Source organism: Lethenteron reissneri, unplaced genomic scaffold (genome assembly GCF_015708825.2).
Source record: "Lethenteron reissneri isolate LAM-NWPU_2019-01 unplaced genomic scaffold, ASM1570882v1 scaffold_1382, whole genome shotgun sequence".
NCBI lineage: Eukaryota > Metazoa > Chordata > Hyperoartia > Petromyzontiformes > Petromyzontidae > Lethenteron > Lethenteron reissneri.
Window position 1 is genome coordinate 24,633 of NW_026891094.1, and position 26,175 is coordinate 50,807.

Genomic DNA, 26,175 nt, shown 5'->3' on the forward strand with positions numbered 1-26,175 from the left:
TGTGTATTTCCTTGCGCCACTCAAGCTGCCCGGGGGTTGCCCCGAGCGGGGAGCTCACACGGCCGAATCGAACGAAGAACGCCACTTGACCGACTCGGAACGAGACGGTTCCGGGGCCAAACCAGAGCCGGTCTCGAACGCACCGCCCAGACACGGAGGGTGACACTCCCCCTCCACCACTCTAGCCATGACTGCCCCACGGTGGCTAGGAGATGTTGACTACCTCGCCTGGTGCGCAGGAGGTCGTGGGTTCGATCCAGACCATGGCTACGCCTGCTGCTGTATGTTTGGAGTTTGTGGTGTCTCTCTCATCATCAAGGTGGCTATGAGATGTTGACTACCTTGCCTGGTGCGCAGGAGGTCTGTGTCTCTCTCTCTCATCATCACGGTGGCTAGGAGATGTTGACTACCTCGCCTGGTGCGCAGGAGGTCGTGGGTTCGATCGAGACCCTGATGATGCCTGCTGCTGTATATTTGGAGTTTGCGTGTCTCTCTCTCTCTCATCATCACGGTGGCTAGGAGATGTTGACTACCTCGCCTGGTGCGCAGGAGGTCGTGGGTTCGATCGAGACCCTGACGATGCCTGCTGCTGTATATTTGGAGTCTGCGTGTCTATCATCACGGTGACTATGAGATGTTAACTACCTCGCCGGGTGTACAGGAGGTCGTGAGTTCCATCACGACCCTGATGATGCCTGCTGCTGTATACTTGGAGTTTGCGGTGTTTCTCTCATCATCACGGTGGCTAGGAGATGTTGACTACCTCGCCTGGTGCGCAGGAGGTCGTGGGTTCGATCCAGACCATGACAATGCCTGCTGCTGTATATTTGGAGTTTGCGTGTCTCTCTCTCATCATCACGGTGGCTAGGAGATGTTAACTACCTCGCCAGGTGTACAGGAGGTCGTGAGTTCCATCCCGACAGGCTAAAATAACCCCTGCCCCGATTAAACCCGGGTATAGTTTGGCCCAGTCCAGAGTATACCCGGGGGGGGGGGGGGATGAAGTCTCCAAGGCTAAACTAGACCCCCTGGGGGTTTAAACTCGACTGGGCCAGACCATACTGCTCCTGGCCAGACTATGCCCATGTGAAAGTTCACAGGCAATTATCCAGACAGAGAACAGGCGACAACGAACTTCAATCGATATCTAAAACGCGTACGCGTGGAAGTAAGAATCTAAATTTGATCAATTGAAGCATTTTTAGGGTTCAGGGGTTATTATTAAAGTTTTTTTCTGGTTGAAGCAGTCAAAGTCGATGTGTTTACAGTTTAAAATAAAATGTTGGAAAAATTTAGTAATTCACGTGTATATCGCTCTAACGCCATTACTATCACGGGGGTATGATTTGGTCTAGAGGGGCATCATTTGGCCTAGCCAATAATATTCCCGGCTATAATCTCGCCTAGGCCGTTTAGACCCCGGGTATACTACACCTGTGGGTATACTACGGCCTGTGGGTATACTACGGCATTTGGGTATACTCCGGCCTCTTACACCGGGTAAAGTCTCGTAAATGGAATGACCATTGTCAGCCGTGATTGATCTATGGCTGAATGAAAGCCTCCCCAGCTATCGTCATCTCTCAAGATCCCAACACAGGATTCTGTCACGTTGACAAAAGACAAATAGTTCACTGCAGTCACGAAAGCTTTCAATCAAAAGATGCACACATTTATTTAAAAGCAAACGGGCATGTGTGGATACTACCCTTTGACCTGTATCACAAGAACAACGGGTCTCACCTGAGTGATCTGTACAGGTTACTTCCAAAAACACAAACTTTGTCCTAACATCACTTATTCAATGTTTGACCCTTATAAATAAAATGTTGCATGTACACAAAATCAGTGTTCATTCTAAATTATTGACAAGACATTTTACATTTTAACAATGTAATTACTGCAGTGAAATATACTGCACCAGGTTAAGCTATTTCAAATAATTATGCACCGTCTGCTTAACAGTGGATGTAAAACATACTATTGTGTCATTCAAAACGAGTAGGCCATTGCATGCTTGCGTCTCGAGTCAAAATGTAGCAAATTCTCAACATTACCGACAAATTACACAACTGACATGAAACATCATCATCCCCCTACTGACAGGCTCTTGTTCACATACTCTTTGGTTCTTTCAGTAAAGTCATGTTGGTAGCAAAAATAATAGTAGATCAGAAAGTTTCGATCGTAACACAGGGATCTACCCAACTCACAGAAAACACAAAGACTGACCGCTCACTCTTACTCTGCAGGTTGAACCTAGGAACTGAGTGTTCAACTTCACATTATTGTCATTAAAGGCCAGTGACAATGGTGCATCTATTGGAGCGACATCGTCTCAAGCTTACACATCTACCGGGTCTCCATTTGACTTTGTGTTGTCTCGGAGGAAGTCCACCCACACCTCCACTTCCACAAACTGCTGGGAGTTGCCTCGCTCTGCCTCACAGTCAGAATTCTCCTCCTGCTTCACGTTGCCTCCATCGATGTGAAGGTCCCATTTTGGAGTTGAATCTTCATCTTCACATTTCACCATCACCTCTTCACATTCCAACTTCACCTCTTCATATTTCACCTCTTCATATTTCACCTCATTACCTTTAAAAGTGTCCAAGCTGGAATTTTCTTCTGGTTCTTGTTTGATGAGGGATGGGCTCATTGCAGCACTTTGACTTTCACAAGCTGATTTCAGACTCCACTCCTTGTGGATCTTCTGATGCTTGTGTGTTCTCTGGTGTACATGAAGATGTGCTGACTGTGCAAACGCCTTCCCGCACGGAGTGCACTTGAAGGGTTTCTCTCCCGTGTGTGTTCTCTGGTGTTCTACAAGATCAGATGAATGTGCAAACGCCTTCCCACAGACACTGCACTTGAAGGGTCTCTCTCCCGTGTGTGTTCTCTGGTGTGTTACGAGATGATGTAAAACAGAAAACACCTTCCCACACACACTGCACTTGAAGGGTTTCTCTCCCGTGTGTGTTCTCTGGTGTGTTACAAGATCAGATGAATGTGCAAACGCCTTCCCACACACACTGCACTTGAAGGGTTTCTCTCCTGTGTGTGTTCTCTGGTGTGTTACAAGATCAGATGAATGTGCAAACGCCTTCCCACACACACTGCACTTGAAGGGTCTCTCTCCCGTGTGTGTTCTCTGGTGTGTTACAAGATTACATGACTTTGAAAACGCCTTCCCACACACACTGCACTTGAAGGGTTTCTCTCCCGTGTGTGTTCTCTGGTGTTCTACAAGAGCAGATGAATGTGCAAACGCCTTCCCACACACACTGCACTTGAAGGGTTTCTCTCCCGTGTGTGTTCTCTGGTGTTCTACAAGAGCAGATGAATGTGCAAACGCCTTCCCACACACACCGCACTTGAAGGGTTTTTCTCCCGTGTGTGTTCTCTGGTGTGTTACAAGAGTAGATAACTGTGCAAACGCCTTCCCACACACGCTGCACTTGAAGGGTTTCTCTCCTGTGTGAGTTCTCTGGTGCCGTGTCAAGTTTGCAGTATGATCTGTGCTGTATGCACACTGGTCGCATCGATGCCTTTTTGCAACGAGCTGCGCCGAGTGCCTTTGCTCCATCAGACCAATTCTGCAGAGGAAGCAACAGCTGCAGACAGAAAAAAAGAATATCCACACCATCTACACGTCAGTATCGAGGCACAGCGGAATGCATATATACACAGTCACACGTGACTTACACGTCTATACTTATTCATAGATATTCATGATATAGTGAAAAAGTTTACCAAATTCATCACACGGGCTGTTATGGCACACAATGAGAGGGCGAATGGTCACAAACATGCCTGGAAGCTCTTGTATCTTCAAAATGAATGTTAACCCAAAACTCCGAGAACACAATTTCGGCTGTCAAGCTACAAAAGGAATATTTATGAAAGCTAAATTCAGCTGACATAGCAAAGGGTGTTGAAAATAATACTATTTGTGTTATGCAGAAATGCATAAATTAATGTTCAATCGCAACTTAGAGGTGTGAAGCCAGCCAGGCTCACGATGTCCTGATTGCTGAGATGAGCAGATCTGACTTCAGCTGCTGCACGTGTGTGCTGTGTCAACTTCTTGACTTTTTCCATTCTTATAAAGAGTTCCAGAGGAAACCAAAAACAAACTATTGTTGTGATATAACCTCCGTGTTCAATAGAGTTAATAGATTTTCTTGGTTCTGTCGGTAAAGTCACGTAGAAGGGAAATAATAAAATAATATAAAATAAAACATAATAAAATAATTCTCACGACGTTTCGGCCACAACGCAAGCAGCCGTCCTCAGGTGAAAACAGGTCTATCAGAAAACCAGGTCTGTCAGACCTGGTTTTCACCTGAGGACGGCTGCTTGCGTTGTGGCCGAAACGTCGTGAGAATTATTTTATTATGTTTTATTATTTTATTATTTCCCTTCTACGTGACTTTACCGAAAGAACCCAGAAGATGTAATATTGTTTTGATATAACGTGCGTGTTCAACAGAGTGAACAGACTTGACTCTGGCACACACACTGCCATGGTCAACAGCAGCAGGGGTTGTCCCCTCCACATTTAGAGTCAACATGAGCACGCGCTCAGCGTGTTTGACAGACATTGACACACGTAGTCTTGGTTCTAAAGTCACGTAGATAGCAAATACAAATAACAGATAATGGAAATAAACAAAGACCACTTGTGTTGCGGTCAAAACGTCGTGGGTTTTTTTTGCTTTATTTGCAATTTTTTTATTTAATTTAACATTTTTATCTGTTATTTCATTTTCTATCTCCGTGACTTTACAGAAAGAACCAAGAATATGAATTGTTGCAGTTACGAAAGTTTTAAGTCAAAACATTGAGACACACGCGTTGACAAAACCCCACCCACCCACCTTGTTGTTGTTGTGGGCAGGTAGCTTCTGTAAACAAGAGCGGTACAGCAGCTCAGGCGGGCTTGGGCTGGTAAAAAAACGAAAAAAAAAACTGCGTTAATATCTACAGTAAACCAAAGTGACAAAGTAGCGAGCCGCGTGAAGACAAATTAAACTTAAGGGAGGGAATTAAAGCAAACGCGACCAGGCGAGGGCAGGAGGCAAGGCCCCGCGTGTCTAGGCCCCGCGTTGTAAAGTTCCAACTTGGACATCGATTCACAAGCTGCTGCTGCTCTAGTGACATCCCTACGAGAGAGAGAGCGAGGCTCTAGCTTGGTAAACAACAACAACAACCACAACAACAACCACAACAACAACCGCAATGAAAATTTCTCACCTCGAATTTCAGTTCACGCGCGGACCTCCAGCTTCCTGTTACCTCGTGACGTCACGCGGCAGCAGATGACATGACGTCACTTCTGGGGTACAAGACCCTCCCCTCCCACAATGAGAGGCTACCCTAACTGAATAAATTAATAAATTATGTTGATGTTTGCGATCATCAACATTATCAATAAACATCATTTACACCATCATATACAACAACATCAACATCATCAGCAGCATCATCAGCATCAACAACAACAACATCAGCAGCAGCAACATCATCAGCAACATCATTAATAACATCATCTACACCATCATCAGCAACATCATCACCACCCCTAGCATCAGCAGCAACAACATCATCAGCAGCAGCATCAACAACAACATCATCAGCAACATCAACAACAACATCATCAGCATCAACAACAACAACATCAACAGCATCAACATCAACAGCATCAACATCAACAACAACATCATCAGCATCAACAACAACAGCATCAACATCAACAACAACATCATCAGCATCAACAACAACAACAGCATCAGCAACATCATCATCAGCAGCAAAAACAACAACATCATCAGCATCAACAACATCATCAACAACATCATCATCAGCATCGACAACAACAACATCAGCATCAACAACATCATCAACAACATCAGCAACATCAACAACAACATCAACAACAACAACATCATCAGCATCGACAACAACAACATCAGCATCAACAACATCATCAACAACATCAGCAACATCAACAACAACATCAACAACAACAACATCATCAGCATCAGCAACATCAACAACAACATCAGCAACACCGTCACCATCTAGAACAGAGGGGAGGGAAGACTGCGGCCTAGTCGGCCTCGGGCCATCCCGAGTTTTCCTAGCGGACCCGCCGCGCCCGGAGCGCCTCCCCCGGCAGGAGTCGGGATCGAATAACGGGTCCGCCGGGCGTGGTGAACACACACACACACAGTGTACACACACACACAGTGTACACACACACAGTGTACACATACAGTGTACACACACACACATTGTACACACACAGTGTACACACACACAGTGTACACACACTACACACACACAGTGTACACACACACATTGTACACACACACAGTGTACACACACACTGTACACACACAGTGTACACACACACAGTGTACACACACACACTGTACACACACACTGTACACACACACTGTACACACACACTGTACACACACACAGTGTACACACACAGTGTACACACACACACACATTGTACACACACAGTGTACACACACACAGTGTACACACACAGAGTGTACACACACACACATTGTACACACACACACACAGTGTACACACACACAGACAAACAGACACAGACACACAGACACACACAGTGTGTACACACACACAGTGTACACACAGACTCACAGTGTACACACACACAGACACACACACAGAGTGTACACACACACACAGTGCACACACAGACACACATACACAGTGTACACACAGACACACAGTGTACACACAGACACACAGTGTACACACACACACAGACACACACAGTGTGTACACACAGTGTACACACACACACAGACACACAGTGTGTACACACAGACACTCCAACACACACACACAGTGTACACACAGACACACACACACACACAGACACACACAGTGTGTACACACAGACACTCCAACACACAACCGGTTAGTGCTGCTCCAGTGACAGATTGGCACGGTATGTCACGTGATAAACCTTGCGAATTGGCTGTCGGCTGATGGCCGGTTTAACGACACGCAAACATTCAAACTTAATTTGGAGTTGGAGTTTGTGTCTCTCTCTCATCATCACGGTGGCTAGGAGATGTTAACTCCCTCGCCTGGTATGCAGGAGGTCGTGGGTTTGATCCCGATACTGAAGATTCTTGCTGTATATTTGGAGTTTGTGTGTCTCTCTCATCATCATCACGGTGGCTAGGAGATGTTAACTACCTCGCCTGGTATGCAGGAGGTCGTGGGTTTGATCCCGATACTGAAGATTCTTGCTGTATATTTGGAGTTTGTGTGTCTCTCTCATCATCATCACGGTGGCTAGGAGATGTTAACTACCTCGCCTGGTATGCAGGAGGTCGTGGGTTCGATCCCGGCCCTGGCGACGCCTACTGTTGTATATTTGGAGTCTGCGTGTCTCTCTCTCTCTCATCATCAGTGAGTGGGTGAGTGGGTGGGAGAGTGTGTGAGCGAGTGGGTGTGTGGGTGAGTGGGTGGGTGAGTGTGTGAGCAGGTGAGTGGGTGGGTGAGTGTGTGAGCGAGTGTGTGTGCGGGTGAGTGTGCGGGTGAGTGTGCGGGTGAGTGTGCGGGTGAGTGTGCGGGTGAGTGTGCGGGTGAGTGTGTGAGGTGAGTGTGTGAGGTGAGTGAGTGAGCGAGTGGGTGTGCGGGTGAGTGGGTGGGTGAGTGGGTGGGTGAGTGTGTGAGCGAGTGTGTGAGCGAGTGGGTGTGCGGGTGGGTGAGTGGGTGGGTGTGTGAGCGAGTGGGTGGGTGGGTGAGTGTGTGAGCGAGGGGGTGTGCGGGTGAGTGGGTGGGTGAGTGTGTGAGCGAGTGGGTGTGCGGGTGAGTGGGTGGGTGAGTGTGTGAGGTGAGTGTGTGAGCGAGTGGGTGTGCGGGTGAGTGGGTGGGTGAGTGTGTGAGCGAGTGGGTGTGCGGGTGAGTGGGTGGGTGAGTGTGTGAGCGAGTGGGTGTGCGGGTGAGTGGGTGGGTGAGTGTGTGAGCGAGTGGGTGGGTGAGTGTGTGAGGTGAGTGTGTGAGCGAGTGGGTGTGCGGGTGAGTGGGTGGGTGAGTGTGTGAGGTGAGTGTGTGAGCGAGTGGGTGTGCGGGTGAGTGGGTGGGTGAGTGTGTGAGCGAGTGGGTGTGCGGGTGAGTGGGTGGGTGAGTGTGTGAGCGAGTGGGTGGGTGAGTGTGTGAGGTGAGTGTGTGAGCGACTGGGTGTGCGGGTGAGTGGGTGGGTGAGTGTGTGAGTGACTGGCTGTGTGAGGTGCGTGGATGGGTCAGTGAGTGGATGAGTGAGGAGGGGTACCAGGTCGTCTACTGGGGGTGAGGGGTCATTATACAGGGCGGTTCAAAGGTCAAGACACAGTTTCTTGGGTTTCTATTTTATTGTGATTTTCCGAGTTTACAAAGGTAGCTCTCTCTCCATCCGTCTCTCCACTCTCTCTTCCTCTCTCCACTGCTGGGCCTGTAGGCTTGGCCCGAGCGAGTTCCCGCCTTTTCACGAGTTGATTCCGCCCCCCGCCGTGGCTTTGTCGGCACGAGGCTTCTGCGCCGGTGAGTGTCAAGGGCTCCAACGGGCCCCAAGCCGCTGCCCCGTCGTCACCGCCGCCGTGGACAAAGCGCCGATGCTCGACATCATGAGCTGCGTGGAGAGGGACCTGCTGGACCTCGTGTTGCGCACGGGCTACAACATCGTCCAGGAGAACGGACAGAGGAAGCTGGGACCGCCGCCCGACTGGCAGGGCCCCCCTCCCGCCCGCGGCTGCGAGGTGTTCCTGGCGAGGATCCCGCGCGACCTGTACGAGGACGAGCTGGTGCCCGTGCTGGAGGCGGTGGGGCGGCTGTACCAGCTGCGCCTCATGATGACGTACCACGGAGAGAACCGCGGCTACGCCTTCGCCACCTTCGCGACGCGCTCGCAAGCCGCGGACGCCGTCAGGAGACTCCACAAGTCGGAGATCCGCCCGGGGCAACGGATCGCGGTTCACGTGAGCGTCGACAATCGCCGCCTCTTCTTGGCGGGGCTGCCGAAGGTTAGGACGCGGGCCGAGGTGATGGCGGCAATGAGCGACGTCACGGAGGGCGTCGTGGACGTCCAGATGCGCTTCTGTCGCCACGACAGGAGCCACAGCCGAGGCTTCGCGTTCGTCGAATACGAGAGCCACCGCGCGGCCTGCATGGCCCGCAGGGTGCTGCTGCCGTACTCCTTCCGGCTGTGGGGCCGAGACATCCACGTGGACTGGGCCATCCCGCAGCGAGACCCGGGGGCGGCGGCTGCTGCTGCTGCTGCCGCGGCGGTGGTGGTGGTGGCAACGGAAGACGACGAGGAAGGGGGGGAGGAGGCGGTGGCAACTGAAGATGAGGAGGGGGGGGGGGAGGAGGCGGTGGAGGAGGAGGTGGAGGAGGTGGGGGAGGAGGAGGTGGGGGAGGAGGAGGCAATGGAAGACGAGGAGGAGGTGGCGGCAGTCCCAGGCCTCCCGCCGCCGGAGTGCGCCGTCTCCGACAAGGCCCCGCACAACCTGTTTGTGGGCTGGGCGGCGCACACGCTGCTCTGGCGGGCACCTCACCACCCGTGGCCCACGCCAATCGGTCTGGACGAGCTGCCGGAGACGGCCGTCTTGTCGTGGGAGACGCGTTTGCAGGCGCTGCTACGGAGCGCCGGCGTGGGCCACGCGACCTTCGAACTGCACGCTCACTCGGAGCCCGGCAGGCCCATGGGCCTCTTGTACAAGGTCTCCGTTCCCGGGATGATGCGGGAAGGCAGCGGCTTCTTCCCCGCGGTGCTGAGCTCCAGCGCGGAAGGAGCTCGCGAAGTGGCCAGCGGCCTTCTCTACGAAATCCTCGGCGACGCCAACCCCCTGAGGGTGGGCCCGGTCCCCGCCGCCACGCTGCCTCCCGGCTGCCCCGTCCGGAACCTCCCGGCGTATCCCGGCGACTTCCCCGCGCCCCGGCAGCCGGTCGCCGCGCGCCTGCCGACGAGCGGCACGCACCCGTAGTGCCGCGTGGCCGTCGCGGCGGCGTTCGTCAGGCCGCGGACGGCATCCCACCGCTCGGCGTTCGCTCTGAAGCTCACGTCCGCTCTGCCGTGTTCACCGTCAAACCGCAAGTTGCCCGCCCGCTCACTCGACGTGCTCACGTTGATCGGTTGTTGCCTCTGTGGCCGTACCCGTGAATCCCTTCCCAGGCCAGCGGGCGTGACCCCGTGACCTCGCCAGGTGTGACCCCGTGACGTCACCAGGCGTGACCCCGTGACCCCCCCAGGTGTGACCCCGTGACATCACCAGGTGTGACCCCGTGACGTCACCAGGCGTGACCCCGTGACCCCGCCAGGTGTGACCCCGTGACATCACCAGGCGTGACCCCGTGACGTCACCAGGCGTGACCCCGTGACCTCGCCAGGTGTGACCCCGTGACCTCGCCAGGCGTGACCCCGTGACGTCACCAGGTGTGACCCCGTGACGTCACCAGGTGTGACCCCGTGACCCCGCCAGGCGTGACCCTGTCATTACACTTTAATGAAAACCGACAACTGAATCCGTAAAAAAAAAATGATTTCAGGTGTTTGACGCGTCAACGCCATTTCGTTTTGAAAATGTCGGGGAGAAAAAAATATTTTTTTCACATCGCATTTTGATTCATCAAATAGAAAAACCCACTCACCCACCCACACACTCGCTCACCCACTCAAACACCCACTAATCCACCCACCCACACACTCGCTCACCCACTCACACACCCACTAACCCACCCACCCACACACTCGCTCACCCACTCACCCACCCACACACTCGCTCACCCACTCACACACCCACTCACTCGCTCACCCACTCACCCACCCACTCACTCGCTCACCCACTCACCCACCCACACACTCGCTCACCCACTCACCTCACACACTCACCTCACCCACTCACCTCACACACCCACTCGCTCACTCACCTGTTCACACACACACTCACCCACTCATCTGTTCACACACTCACCCACTCACGTAGCGACTTTGCTACACACGGAGATGTCCGTGCACCGCCTCGTTTGCACAGCCTCTATCCCTGTGCCACGTGTAGTTCGTGCACACACAGCTGTTAAAGAGTTTGATGTTTTATCGATTTACAATTTACGTGTGTTTTTTCCCCGTAATGGTTTTTTGTTAATGTTTTAGCGGAAATAAAGTCCTGAAAAGTCTCTTCCTCTCTCTCTCGACTCTCTCGGCCAAGTATCTGCCACTGATGGTTGTGAGTGTCGCATGCTTGGGACCCGTCTTCCCCTCCTCTGCGGATTTAATTTGATGTGCTGATTCCGTTTAGAACAGGTCCCTGCGGGGTGGGCTGGTAGGAACGAACAAATGAATGGCTATAATAAAATGAAATGGCGGGGGTACGATACGAAGGGAGAGTTTGAGGCCTAGTTCTAGGCTTTAGGCCTAGCTGTAGGCTTTAGGCCGCTGTGAGTTAATTTGTAATTTAAATGTTTTCATTAAAAGCTATCTCAGGGAATTATAAGGGAATGTTACACTTGTTTAGCCAGGAAAGCCTCACTGAGTCTAAAGGTTTTTGTAGGGTCCTGCCAAGTGTTTGCAGTAGGGGGCGATGTTGCTACACCTAATCGGACATCGGACGGACGATATAATCTATTGTAGGCTGGTTCACTTCGTTCCTACCAGTATAAAGGATTTAAATAACCTATAACTATAGGGTGACACCTGTCGGCCTGGAGTGGTGATTACGGTCATGGGTGCATTACGCAATGCCTCATTATATGGGGGGTGGGGGGGCGTATCTGGGGTGAAGATGAAGGCGGAGTCGGTCAAGAAGCTCCTCTGGGAAGCGGCTGGAGGGTTCTGGAAAGGGGGCGTGGCCAGAGGTGGCGCTTGGCGGATATGAGGGATGATGGACCGGCGGTTCGTGCCGCCGTGGGTGCTGGCTGCGTCGCTGCTCGCCGGCATCATCTCTTCGTGGCCGACCTCGTGACGGATATTCGGCAGGACGGGCAGCTGGCGTGGCGAGGCCGGAGATGGGGCTGCGTGTCAGGATCGCCAGTGTGCAGCCGCGTTACGCGAGAGAGTGTGCTCTCAATAAGTCGCCCGCTGCACATTTGTGAAAACAACAACAACAACACGACGACGACAACAACAACAACAACAACAAAGAGGTACCTCGCCATTCTTTTGCTGCTTCAGAGTTAACTTTTATTACCCTTTAGCTTTTTTATTCGGTAAAGTCACGTCGGCGAAACATTAAAACAAATCGAATGACGACGTTTCGGGCGCAACACAAGCGACCCTCTTAAGGTGGGGGCAACAAAAAAGGACGCAAACTCCTTAGGCCTCGCCCCGGGGCCTACTCCTTAGGCCTTGCCCCAGGGCCTACTCCTTAGGCCTCGCCCGTGGCCACGCCTGCGGCCTCAGAGAAGTACGGATGGAAGAGGGCGACAGACGCAGAGATGCGCTTGCGGGGGCTGAAGGTCAGCAGCTCCTGCGGGAGGCACGGCCGTGCGTGCGGAGGGCGTGGAGAGACACAGAGAGACACAGAGAGACACAGAGAGACACACAGAGACACAGAGACACAGAGAGACACAGAGACACAGAGAGACACAGAGAGACACAGACAGAGAGACACAGAGAGACACACAGAGACACAGAGAGACACAGAGACACAGAGAGACACAGACACACAGAGAGACACAGACACACAGAGAGACACAGAGAGACACAGAGAGACACAGAGAGACACACAGAGACGAGAGGCGATGCGTTATTGCCCGCTCAACGGTAATCCCCGTCGAAGCGCGACAATTGCCGTCGCGTACAATCCGCCCGCGTCTCACCAGCAGCAGCGCCATCGCCACATTCTCGTTGCCCGGCGCGACCTCCAGCCCCATCTCCGGCGTGGAGTCGACCAGGGCCCGCGGGGCAGCGTGGAGACCGTAGGAGGAGTGGCGACCACCGAGCTGAGTTTGCGCGGCAAAGTCGCCGTGCGGCAGGGAGGCTCCGAGCAGCCACTCCTCCAGGCTCGGCACGCCCAGCAGACTGGGACATGGGGGACACGGGGGGAGGGGGGGGGTAAGGGGGGGGTAGGGGGGAGGGTAAGAGGGGGGGTAAGGGGGGGGTAGCGGCGGAGGTGACGGTGAGAATTCGGCTGTTGACTATCAACCCACTTTCATCAATGATTGCGCAACGGAGTGGCTGTTGTGGAATTTACATCAACAGCCAAATACTCCTGCCCCCCCCTCCTCCTTCTTCTCCTCCCCCTTCCCCCTCCCCCCCCCTCCTTCCCCCTTCTCCCTCCTCCTCCCCCTTCCCCCTCCTCCTCCTCCCCCCCCTTCTTCTCCTCCCCCTTCCCCCCCCTCCTCCCCCTCCCTCCTCCCCCTCCTCCCCCTTCCCTCTCCCCCTCCCCCCACCTCCCCCCCCCCTCCCCCACCCCACGTTGCTCTCCGCTAACAAATGAGATGGCGTCTATTGGCCCCCGCGCCGCTCCCCACGGCACGCTCGCCACGAGCTACTCACCCGAATATCTTCGTCAGCTGATCGACATCGGAGCCTCCGGGGAAGAGAGGCCTGCGTTGAGGGGAGACAAGGAGGTCACCTGATGCGACGTCGCTTAGAACCTTTTTGCTTCTTTCGGTAAAGTCACGTAGAAGGGAAATCATAAAATAATAAAACGCAATAAAATACAATTCTCACGACGTTTCGGCCACAACGCAAGCAGCCGTCCTCGGGTGAAGAGCAAGTCTGTCGGAAAGACGGCGTCTGAATGAGCACCACCAGGCTTGTCAGCGTATATATTTAAATATATACTTAAATACTTAAATATACGCTGCCAAGCCTGGTGGTGTTCAGAAGAACAGGTCTGTCGGAAAGACACATCATCATAATAACAACAACACCAATTCAATGGGGGAGAGGTGGCATGGTGTTCGGTCGGACCCACGGGGGCACCTATCCTGGCACGGGCGCCATGGCGACGCCACCCTGCCAGGCCTGTGGTGACATTGCGTGCGGGAGAGGTGGGTGGGTGGCTGTGTGGGTGGTTTGGTGGGTGGGTGGATTGATAGGTGGGTGGCTGTGTGGCTGGGTGGGTGGTTTTGTGGATTGGTGGGTGGGTTGATAGGTGGGTGGGTGTGTGGGTGGGTGGGTGTGTGGGTGGGTGGTGAGTGAGTGGGTGGGTGGGTGGGTGGTTTGGTGGGTGGGTTGATAGGTGGGTGGGTGTGTGGGTGGCTGGGTGGTTTGGTGGATTGGTGGGTGGGTGGGTTGATAGGTGGGTGGGTGGGTGGTTTGGTGGGTTGATAGGTGGGTGGGTGTGTGGGTTGGTGGGTGGCTGGGTGGGTGGATTGGTGGGTGGGTGGGTGTGTGGGTGGCTGGGTGTGTGGTTTGGTGGGTGGGTTGCTAGGTGGGTGGGTGGGTTGCTAGGTGGGCGGGTGGGTTGCTAGGTGGGTGGGTGGGTTGCTAGGTGGGTGGGTGGGTTGCTAGGTGGGCGGGTGGGTTGCTAGGTGGGTGGGTGGGTTGCTAGGTGGGTGGGTTGCTAGGTGGGTGGGTGGGTTGCTAGGTGGGTGGGTTGCTAGGTGGGTGGGTGGGTTGCTAGGTGGGTGGGTTGCTAGGTGGGTGGGTTGCTAGGTGTGTGGGTGTGCGGGTGGCGGTGCTCAAGGAGCACCTGCGTGTAAACATCTCAGCAAAGATGCAGCCGACGCTCCACAGGTCGGCGGCCGGGCCGCAGGTCACCCGCAGCAGCAGCTCCGGGGCGCGGTACCACGACGGGGACACCTACAGCAGCGGCACACACAAAGACAAAGATCCCCCGTGTAGCCTTCACACACCGTAGGGGCAAGTGCCCTTAGCGAGTAGCAGCGCCTATGACGGCCGGCACACGAGGGGGTGGGTGGCCAGCACCGCACCCGGCCGCCTTTGTCTACCCGGTGGCGATGTTTACCGCGCACCGCACCGGGTACTCTTTTGAGGCTGAGTCAACCTAGGGGAGGCCCGGGACCGGTTAAGATAATCGTCGCCGGTGTTGGCCGGAAGACAGATTCAGACGCTGTCTCCTCGACAGACCTGGTCTTCACCTGAGGACGGCTGCTTGCGTTGTGGCCGAAACGTCGTGAGAATTATTTTATTATGTTTTATTTTTATTATTTTATTACTTCCCTTCTACGTGACGACTTTACCGAAAGAACCAAGAAGACCTCTCTCTCTCACTCTCTCTACTCACCGCCGGGGTGAGAGCCGTGCTCGCGCCGTCCAAGAGGAAGCGTCCGAGCCCCCAGCCGGCGAGCTTGACGCGCCCCGAGGCCGTCACCAGGACGCTGCGTGGCGTGAGCTCGCGGTGCTCCAGGCCGTGGCCGTGCAGGTAGCGCAGCCCACACAGCAGCTGGCGCGTCACCTCCTGGGCACGGCGCAAGGTCACGGCACAAGGTCACGGCGCAAGGTCACGGCACAAGGTCACGGCGCAAGGTCACAGCACAAGGTCACGGCACAAGGGCACGGCACAAGGTCACGGCGCAAGGTCACGGCACAAGGTCACGGCGCAAGGGCACGGCACAAGGTCACGACACAAGGAGGGGGGGGGGGAGTGTAAACTCGTTAGCCGCTCCGAGGCTCGGCTGGCAACGTGCGTGCGAGATACACAGAGACTGGTAGACTCATAGAGACTCAGAGATACACAGAGACACACAGAGACTCATAGAGACTCATAGAGACTCAGAGACACACAGAGACTCATAGAGACTCATAGAGACACAGAGACACACAGAGACTCATAGAGACTCACAGAGACACACAGAGACCCATAGAGATACACAGAGACTCTGAGAGTGGTGTTGCCTTTTGGGGGTGGGGTAGGGAGTGACAGGGTGGGTGGTGGTGGTGCTGGCGGTGGCACCTTGATGTGGTGGGACGGTGTGTGGGGCGACTTCCCCAGGTAGGTGGACAGATCCTGGTCTACGAGCTCACAGACCACGGCGTGACGCGCGCCGCCCTCGTCACGAATATCCACAAAGACGTCCAGCAGCCTGGGGCAGGCCGGTCGGGGGTCGGAGACATCAGAGCAAGAGAGCGCAGAAGTCATCTCGGTTTGACGACGACGACGACGACGATCTGTCTCCTAATCTTTTCAAGACACGATGACCGTGGACAATTGGAGGATGGAGGCTGACGTGGCGACGATTGCGAGGGATCGTGACGCGGCGCGAGGGGTGGGAGAGACACCCACCTCACCACGTTGGGGTGCTCCAACTCCATCCACGGTGGAGATGGCGACAACGTAAGGCGAGTGACACTAAGACACGATGACCGTGGAGGATTGGAGGCTGACGCGGCGACGATTGCGAGGGATTGTGACGCGGCGCGAGGGGTGGGAGAGACACCCACCTCACCACGTTGGGGTGCTCCAGCTTCGTGAGCAGCTGTAGCTGCAGCAGCTGCCAGGCATCTTCCTCCGGGCCCCCGCCTGTCTGCAGGCGCAGGCCCTTGAGCAGCACCACAAAGCGGCCCTGGTCCCGGAGGTCGCGAGCCTTCAAAGTCGTCGCGGCCCCGTAGACCCCAGCGCCCAACTCGGCCACGGACTCGTACTGCTGCTCCATCCCCGCCGCCCCCAAACGCTTCGAACGCAGACGCCGCCGGTCACGTGGATGTCCTCTGCTGCCGGAAGGACGCCGCCGCTAGCAGCAGCAGCAGCAGCGATCACACAGAGACGCAAGAGAGATAGAGAGAGAGAGAATTGTCACAGAGGGTCACAGATACACATAGAGGGTAAATGGGCGAGGTTAATGACTGTGGCTCATGCAGCTGCAATGGCTGCTTTGGGTATGCGGTTCAGACCTCCCCAGAGACCCTGGCTGACAGAGGTCTTCAGGCTGGCTGAGAAAAAGCGACAGGCCCACTCTCATAGTCTACGGCATTCCACGTCAGAGAATGAGGAGGCTTACCGCAGCCTTCGCTCGGAGGTTCTGAGAGCCGTGAGGCGCTGCAATGATGGGTGGTGGTCGCGGGTTTCTGAGGAGATGGAATCTGCCTCAGTAGCCCGTGATCAGACATCGCTGTTTAATTCCATCAAAAACGTAAATTGTAGTGCCACACCTATCACCGTAATTAGGGGAAAGAATGGTGATCCAATCTCAGATCCCCAGGAACAGGTTTGCAGATTTGCTGAGCATTTCTGTGAGGTCCTGGGGGAGGGGAAATCCCTCAGCAGGAAAACATCATGGCACAAAGTGGGGATGACAGTGCTGAGGCTGCGGTGCCTCAAATATTGGAAGAAGTCACCCCCTGTGAGTGACTGGCTGAGGTGCCATCTGTTGAGGAAGTCCTGAAGGAGATCCAGAGTCGAGACCAGGAAAGGCACCAGGCAGAGATGATCACCCAAGGGAAATTCTAGACAGACCAGCCTAAACATTTAGGCTGGCCTGTCTATGATCCATCTTAACCGGTTAGAAACATTTAGGCTGGCCTGTCTACGATCCATCCTCGGATAACCAGGCTGGATTGTGTGTGGAGCTCACAAATCCTTGAAAGATCTGGACAAAGTCCTATTGGTGAGCTCCTCCGGCAGGCAAGGCTGCGTTGGCTGGGTCATGTAACCCGCATGCCCAGCCACCGCATGCCTAAACAGATTTCGTTCGGCCCGTTTTTTTTGGTTTGCCATGTTTGTTGATGTACAGAGTTAGACTGATGGCCTTAATCTAAGTTGTCTTGTGGTTGTTGTTGTTTGACTTGCATCCTACTGGGATTTTTGCACATGGCGTTGGTGTAACGGTACTTTTTCTGCAATATTTTGGTCTTTTCTTAGATTTTCTGTTTGCACTTAGTCACATATTCACTTTAAGATGTTTTCTTGTTCATGTTTTTGTTTTTTGTTTGTTGCGGTTGCACCAGATTCAAGAGCCGAATGGCTCACAGGGCTACACGTAATACATGAACTTGAACTTGATAGAGGGGCGTCATGGTTGGGATCGAACCCACGACCTTCTGTAGACCAGGCGAGGTAGTTAACATCTCTACAGGGTCGCGATCGAACTCACGACCTCCTGTAGACCAGGCGAGGTAGTCAACATCTCTACAGGGACATGATGGAACCCACGACCTCCTGTAGACCAGGCGAGGTAGTCAATATCTCTACAGGGTCGCGATCGAACTCACGACCTCCTGTGGACCAGGCGAAATAGTTAACATCTCTACAGGGGCATGATCGAACCCACGACCTCCTGTAGACCAGGCGAAGTAGTTAACATCTCTACAGGGGCATGATCGAACCCACGACCTCCTGTAGACCAGGCGAGGTAGTCAACATCTCTACAGGGTCGCGATCGAACCCACGATCTCCTGTAGACCAGGCGAGGTAGTTAACATCTCTACAGGGGCATTATCGAACCCACGACCTCCTGTAGACCAGGCGAAGTAGTCAACATCTCTACAGGGTCGCGATCGAACCCACGACCTCCTGTAGACCAGGCGAAGTAGTCAATATCTCTACAGGGTCGCGATCGAACCCACGACCTCCTGTAGACCAGGCGAGGTAGTCAACATCTCTACAGGGTCGCGATCGAACCCACGACCTCCTGTAGACCAGGCGAGGTAGTCAACATCTCTACAGGGTCGCGATCGAATCCACGACCTCCTGTAGACCAGGCGAAGGAGTTAACATCTCTACAGGGTCATGATCGAACCCACGACCTCCTGTAGACCAGGCGAGGTAGTCAACATCTCTACAGGGTCGCGATCGAATCCACGACCTCCTGTAGACCAGGCGAAGGAGTTAACATCTCTACAGGGTCATGATCGAACCCACGACCTCCTGTAGACCAGGCGAGGTAGTTAACATCTCTACAGGGGCAAGATCGAACCCACGACCTCCTGTAGACCAGGCGAGGTAGTCAACATCTCTACAGGGTCGCGATCGAACCCACGACCTCCTGTAGACCAGGCGAAGGAGTTAACATCGACCTAGTCACCGTGACGCCCACGGATTCTGATTAAATGATCTCGACTTAGACATTTACATGAATGTTACATTCCACGGGCGGATTGACCAACACAGTTTAGACCCCTCAACTGTTCCACAAAGACCACAGGGGATGGTGGTGGGGGGTATCAGCCCAGCCCAATCCCAGCCCAGCCCAACCAGGCCAGGCCGGGCAATGTCACCCAGCCCAATCCCAGCCCAGGCCAGCCCAGCCCAACCAGGCCGGGCAATGTGGCCTAGGGCTGCACTCACTCACCTCGTGGTTCGCTCCGTAGACGTCTGTGTGGGTGGTGGGGGGTCTTGAGCTCTCTACTCCGTCGTGGCGAGGAGGTGACACACAAAGCTATTGACTTGTGTGGTGGTGGAGGTGGTGGAGGTCCGACGTTTCGCTACCACAACAAGGGCGGGAGACGGTGCGTCGTTGTGACCACGCGTGGCTTTAGCAGGGCGCGTTTAGAAAACGTAGCGCGGATAGGCGACCACGTGGCAGCGGGGCTAAATTCCGTAGAGCTGATAGGCGCCCGCCCATAGACTCAACACTGGCCACAGTTCTGTATGTGCAGCAGTCGATTTGAAGTTTTTCGTGACTGATATGATCCATATCCTTTGCTTCTTTCGGTAAAGTCACGTGGGTGAAGATTTTAAATATAAAATAGAAATAAGCAAAGAGTATATGCGCATACTCTGTGTTTTTTTCGGTAAAGTCACGGAGGTGAAAAAAATAAAATTAAAAAAAATTTAATCGCGACGTTTCGGGCGACACAAGCTTCCGAAAAAGTCGTGATTTAATTTAATTTAATTTTAAAATTTTTAATATTTTATTATTTCCCTTCCACGTGACTTGACCAAAAGAACCAAGAAGATGAATCCCTGCAGTCACGAAAGCTTTAAATCGAAAAATTGAGGCTTTTGTTTGACGGAACATGCAAAACACTTTAAATTCGCAGCTACAAAAACTCTAGCCCGGTACGTCAAAACAAGATGTCATGTATATCAACATGTAACATATCGAGTGCATTGTATATAAGTGTAGTGTATATAGTGTAGTGTATATAAGTGTAGTGTATATCAGTGGCGGCTCCTGCAAAATCTCTCAGGGGGGATAAAATGTCTGGATGATTGATAAGGATAAGGTCCACCCATGCAATGGATAAATTAACAGCTTAAGCATGTAAAGGCAACTTCACTTCTTTAATATTAATGAAAAATAAAGTGACTCTTACAATACATCTTGTTTGTTTCTATACTCACTATTAAAACAAACCACTCAAGTTTATTTTATTAAAGATTCCACTAGGTGGCGACAAATAATATTGTTGACTGAAACGTGCTTACGTATGATGACGTAAGCACGTATGATGACGTTAGCACGTTAGTGTGAGCCCTCCCGGAAGCCATAGAGAATGCATTGCAGCGCCCGCCGTTCGAAAAAAAACATCTTTGAATGTAAGTCTATGGGGCCACTCGGGGCGATTCTCAGCCGGAGTGAAATCGCCCAAAAAGAGGCGGTACTCCACAGAACGTGACATGACGCTGATTGGACTATATCCAGAGGCACAATAACGGCTAGCGTGACTCTGTGGTTGAATGACATTGGTGGTGCGTCGCCCAATCGCCCTAATGAAGAAACCGCCCCTGGGGTCATAGGCAGCATTCCTCCTCCTCCAAACACGGCGAGTTGAGTTGATGCCAAAGAGCTCCATTTTGGTCTCATCTGACCACAACACTTTCACCCAGTTGTCCTCTGAATCATTCAGATGTTCATTGGCAAACTTCAGACGGGCAAGTATATGTGCTTTCTTGAGCAGGGGGACCTTGCGGGCGCTGCATGATTTCAGTCCTTCTCGGCGTAGTGTGTTACCAACTGTTTTCTTGGTGACTATGGTCCCAGCTGCCTTGAGATTATTGACAAGATCCTTCCGTGTAGTCCTAGGCTGATTCCTCACCGTTCTCATGATCATTGCAACTCCACGAGGTGAGATCTTGCATGGAGCCCCAGGCCGAGGGAGATTGACAGTTCTTTTATGTTTATTTCATTTGCGAATAATCGCACCAACTGTTGTCACCTTTTCACCAAGCTGCTTGGCGATGGTCTTGTAGCCCATTCCAGCCTTGTGCAGGTCTACAATCTTGTCCCTGCCATCCTTGGAGAGCTCTTTGGTCTTAGCCATGGTGGAGAGTTTGGAATCTGATTGATTGCTTCTGTGAACAGGTGTCTTTTATAAAGCTAACAAGCTGAGATTAGGAGCACTCCCTTTAAGAGTGTGCTCCTAATCTCAGCTCGTTACCTGTATAAAAGACACATGGGAGCCAGAAATCTTTTTGATTGAGAGGGGGTCAAATACTTATTTCCCTCATTAAAATGCAAATCAATTTATAACATTTTTTCCTGGATTTTTGTTGTTATTCTGTCTCTCACTGTTCAAATAAACCTACCTTTAATATTATAGACTGATCATTTCTTTGTCAGTGGGCAAACGTACAAAATCAGCAGGGGATCAAATACTTTTTTCCCTCACTGTATGTTAACCACGCTGTGTGTGTACACCTATGTTAACCACACTGTGTGTGTACACCTGTTAACCACACTGTGTGTGAACACCTATGTTAACCACACTGTGTGTGAACACCTATGTTAACCAAATTGTCTCAACGTTGCATGTGTACTGGGTTTTAATTAAAATGTAGTTTTCTTGATGGAGTCATTTCTGCCCCTTTATATTTTTCAACGCTTTCACTTCACGTGATATGCCTCTGTTTGTCGTGGTCAACATCTTGTAACAACATGTTTAGTCTACTTCCTGTTGTCCAATCCACGAGACTGTGTGCTCACTGTGACAACGTACTGCCCGCACACCAACCAGGCGCCACGTGCCTCAGGCTCACCTGCGTCGTGTGCGTGCATCACTCGAAATAAAAAACACCTAATTGATAAAGCAATCAATAAAAATCGGCGTCAATCACTTAAGCGTCTCTTTAAAAGCGTGGACGTCTTATTAATTAAATATCTATTTGCCCGCCGGGAATCGAGAACGCCGCGGCCCCTGAGCTCTGGAATCGCGTCGCCCACGAAGCTTCTGAACACGCGGTGAGCGCCGAGCGCGTGTTGCGCAACTCAAACTTGTTGTTTTATTATTCAACTTCATTCGTCCCCCTCTCTCTCTGTGTGCGTGTGGCGCGCTCAAAGCTCGTGGGCGACACGTCGTTCACTTCCACGTTGTCCGCTCGACTTCTTTAAAAAAATTTTACAATTTTTTAAAATAAAAAATAAATTTGTATTAAAATGTTTTTTTTTTAAGGAGTTTCTTTTAGTGGGTTTACCTATACAATGCATGGGTCTCCTTGCATATCTAGATTATATTTATTAGTTCAACAACAACAACGAGAACACCGCTGCCGGGTGACTACCTAACACGAGGTCTGACCCTGCGTAGTAAAGTGTTGTGTGTTGCTAAATTGGTTATGGCTACAAAGTATGTTTAATGGATAGTATTATTCCACACAAACTTTGCGTTTGTGAGCAGGACTTTACGTGAAGGGATGACACAAATGCACGCCACGTTTTTTTATTTAAAATAGTTACATTTATCAATGTCCTGGGTCACAAAAGCAACGTTTGTGAGGAGATTTTATTTAAATTTATTTTTAATTTATTTTAGTTTTATTTATTTCTACCTACGTGACTTTACTGAAAAAAACCTCCGAGTATGAATCCTTGCAGTCACGAAAGCTTCAAATTTAGAATTTGTTGAGATTAACAATAGCCACTTTCTCTACTTTTGAGACATAAGCTATTAGATAATAAAACTGTACTACTAAGGGACAATGTTGTTGTGACACTGTTATTAATGGAGTGGATTATTCACTTCGCTTTTGTGTCCTGGGTCACACAAGCAACGTTTGTGTGGAGTATTAAGAGCCCACTTTCTCTACTTTTGAGGCACTAGCTATTAGGTAATAACACTTTACTACACAGGGACAACAATAAAACATGTTTTTGTTACACACTGAATTATCTACTTAATCGAGGAAATCTCTAAAGCTTTCGTGACTGCAGGGACTTGTCTTCTTGGTTCTTTCGGTAAAGTCGCGTAGAAGGGCTCGTTTTTTGTCTGAAATCCTACGGCCTGTCACTGGAAAAAACACCTCTGCGGTACTAAACTCTACTGATCTGGTATCGACAATCAAGGGGATTTCCCTGTCCCCAGACGACCTGCTTGTCAGTTTGGATGTGGTTTCCTTATTCACCAAAGTTCCTGTACCTGACACCATCGCAATCATTGAAGACTTGATTCATCAAGGACTGAATGCTGGGGTACCCCCCCCCCCCCCCCCTGGTGAGACACTGCTTAACCAATACATACTTCACCTGGAATGGAACTTTCTACAAACAAACTGAGGGTACCCCAATGGGCTCCCCCCTATCTCCGGTTGTAGCCAACGTTTTCATGAAGAAATTTGAGACTGACGCCATCCAGACTGCCACTCTATGCCCGACCTTGTGGAAGAGGTACGTAGATGACACTTTTGTCATTTGGCCACATGGCCGGCCTGCTCTAGACCAATTCCTCGACCACATCAATTCCATACACCCAGCCATCAGATTCACCATGGAAGTCGAAAAAGATGGCAAGCTACCCTTTTTGGATGTCCTAATTAAAAGGAGACCTGATGGTTCAATGAGCCATTCTATCTACAGGAAAGCCACCCACACGGATGCTTGCCTAAAACCGGATTCCCACCACCATCCATCCCAGAAAAACTCCCTCGTCAAGACTCTATACCAGGGGTCCTCAAACTTTTTAAACAGGGGGCCAGTTCACTGTCCCTCAGACCGTTGGAGGGCCGGACTATAGTTAAAAAACAACTATTAACAAATTCCTATGCACACTGCATATATCGTATTTTGAAGTGAAGAAACAAAACGGGAACATACAATATTTAAAATGAAGAACAAGTAAAGTTAAATCAACAAACTTGCCAGTATTTCAATGGGAACTATGGGCCTGCTTTTGGCTAATGAGATGGTCAATGTCCGGTTCCATATTTGCCACTGCTAGTCGTAACAAGTGATGCAAGTGTGCATCCGTTAGTCTAGATCTGGTTGGAGATTTCAAATGTTTCATTCTGGAAAAAGTGTGTTCACAGACATAAGCGCTGCCAAAGATGGTTGCCATTTTGAGTGCATGGTTCCTGAGATGAGGATATGTCTCAGAGGGGAGAGATGCATAGAAATTATGAAGGCTGCTTGACTTGAATGCGTCTTTCAGAGTCACAATTCTGCAGTTCAGCGAGTTCCATTTGGTAAATTGTATCCACATTTTCAATGTCAATAGAAAATGGGTTATGGAAAAGCTGTATGTCCTGTTCATGGAGATGAAGCTCTTTAAATCTAAATTGGAACTCCTTTTGCAATTTTTCCAGTGAATCCACACATGTTTTGTTTGGGAATGCAACCAATGTTTTTTCCGCTAACAGATTTTGAGTTGTGGGAAGATGGCAGAAGTTTTCCTCCTTCACTTGTTTGATGAGGAGGCCTAATTTTACTTCAAATGCTTTGACATGTGATTACATCACAGATGAGCTTCCCCTTTCCTTGAAGTTGCACATTGAAACTGTTGAGTAGCTCTGTTACATCTGTCAGAAAGGCAAGGTGCCATTTCCATTCTGCATCATTGAGCTCTGGTACTTTTTTGTTTTTTGAAAACAGAAAAGCTGTAATCTGTGGAAGTAAGTCCTAGAAACGTTTCAAAACTCTCCCTCGACTCAGCCAACGGACTTCTGTGTGGTACAGAACATCTTCATAGTCAACATTTAGCTCGGACAGAAATTCCTGAAATTGTCTGTGGTTTAGTGCATGATCTCTAATGAAGTTAACAGTCCCACTTCAGTGATTTACTACACAGCGCTTGTTGGTGGATGAGGCAGTGTATGGCTATTGGATGAGAATGGTTATGTTTGTCCATCTCTTGGTTAATGCGAGCAATTACTCCTTTCTTAGACCCCACCATGCTAGGAGCACAATCAGTTGTCACACTGGCTAGTTTAGCCCAGTTCAGCTCCAAACCATTCACAGTTTGGCAAACCTTTTCATAGATATCCTCTCTTGTAGTTGTTCCTTTGGTGCTTTGCAGTGCAGCAAGCTCTTCTGTGACTTCGAAATAGTCATTCGTCCCACAAATAAAAATTAGAAGTTGTGCAGAATCACGAACATCGTTGCTTTCGTCGAGTGCCAAGGAAAAATAGGAAAGTTTTTTTTGTGGAGTTTTGCAAATGCTGATGGAAATTGTCTCCCATTTCTTCAATCCTCCGTGTAATTGTAGGTCCTAAAAGACTCACTGTACTAAATAAATCGGCCTTCTCTGGACACATCTCTTTGGCAACAGAAAGAAGGCATTCTTTAACAAATTCTCCCTCAACGAATGGTCTGCCAGTGCACACTATTAGCTTGGCAACTTGAAAACTTGCTTTCAGTGATGAAATATTTAGCTGCTTCTGCTTCACAAAAGTATTTTGCGGAGTTAATGTATTTTTCAGTTTTAATATTTTATCTTTTCTCACTTCTCCGACCAAACAATCATATTTATCTTTATGTTGAGTTTCATAGTGTCGACATAAATTGTATTCTTTGAACACAGACACTATATTCTGGCATATCAGACACACAGCTCTTTCCTTGTACTGCATGAAAAAGTAATCATAAGTCCACTGTTTTTTGAATATCCTACACTCCGAGTCAATTTTTCTCTTTCTTGACATCATTGTTTCCTAGGGAGTCAAAATTGCTATTAGTAAAATACCAATATATATACAGCGCTACAAAAACAATATAGCAGCAATAACTTTGCCCACACAGAGACATACAGACTGCACTGCCCATCAATGCAGTCTGATTGGGGGAACTCCACTTTTACCCCAGGCTCACACTGGTGTGGGTGCCATTACAAAGTTAATTACACCTGCAGTTTTGTTCACAGATCGCAGTGCGATCTGCGAACTCGCATAGGAATATGATCGCATGGGGGAGAAGACCCATGCGATCCACTGCAGGAAAAAAGGCACATGTGCCTTTTTTTCTTCCGAATCTAATGCAAGTTCAGCCATACAAGCATATGGCTGAACTCGCACTGCTCAGAGATCGCAACAGTATGAACCGGGGCTTACACAACATACAACATATAACCTCATATAATTGAATAGC

General features: G+C 50.9%; 2 protein-coding genes across 2 annotated transcripts; one reads left to right on the top strand and one right to left on the bottom strand.

Annotated features, from left to right (window-relative positions):
- Positions 1-7,037: 7,037 nt before the first annotated feature.
- LOC133362138 (probable RNA-binding protein 46) lies at positions 7,038-10,019 on the top strand. Its single transcript, XM_061581097.1, has 3 exons — positions 7,038-7,139; positions 8,495-9,328; positions 9,680-10,019. Exons 2-3 carry the CDS (start codon positions 8,649-8,651, stop codon positions 10,017-10,019), a joined length of 1,020 nt encoding a protein of 339 aa, XP_061437081.1. The 5' UTR covers positions 7,038-7,139; positions 8,495-8,648.
- Positions 10,020-12,204: 2,185 nt separating this feature from the next.
- Positions 12,205-19,427, bottom strand: LOC133362134 (cyclin-dependent kinase 4-like). Its single transcript, XM_061581089.1, has 8 exons — positions 19,231-19,427; positions 16,385-16,674; positions 15,897-16,026; positions 15,228-15,401; positions 14,673-14,782; positions 13,529-13,579; positions 12,850-13,051; positions 12,205-12,497 (listed from the first exon to the last, which is right to left on the bottom strand). The coding sequence occupies exons 2-8, from the start codon at positions 16,594-16,596 to the stop codon at positions 12,396-12,398; spliced, it is 981 nt and encodes a 326-aa protein (XP_061437073.1). The 5' UTR covers positions 16,597-16,674; positions 19,231-19,427; the 3' UTR covers positions 12,205-12,395.
- Positions 19,428-26,175: the final 6,748 nt, after the last annotated feature.

Excerpts from the sequence above, each read along its gene's own strand:
- LOC133362134 (XM_061581089.1), bottom strand. The coding sequence starts at position 16,596 with ATGGAGCAGCAGTACGAGTCCGTGGCCGAGTTGGGCGCTGGGGTCTAC. Across the intron at positions 16,027-16,384 it reads GAGCACCCCAACGTGGTGAG|GCTGCTGGACGTCTTTGTGG; the intron begins GTGGGTGTCTCT and ends GGCCTGCCCCAG. Across the intron at positions 13,052-13,528 it reads CAGCTGACGAAGATATTCGG|TCTGCTGGGCGTGCCGAGCC; the intron begins GTGAGTAGCTCG and ends CCCATGTCCCAG.
- LOC133362138 (XM_061581097.1), top strand. The coding sequence starts at position 8,649 with ATGCTCGACATCATGAGCTGCGTGGAGAGGGACCTGCTGGACCTCGTG. Across the intron at positions 9,329-9,679 it reads GCTGCCGCGGCGGTGGTGGT|CGCCGGCGTGGGCCACGCGA; the intron begins GGTGGCAACGGA and ends GCTGCTACGGAG.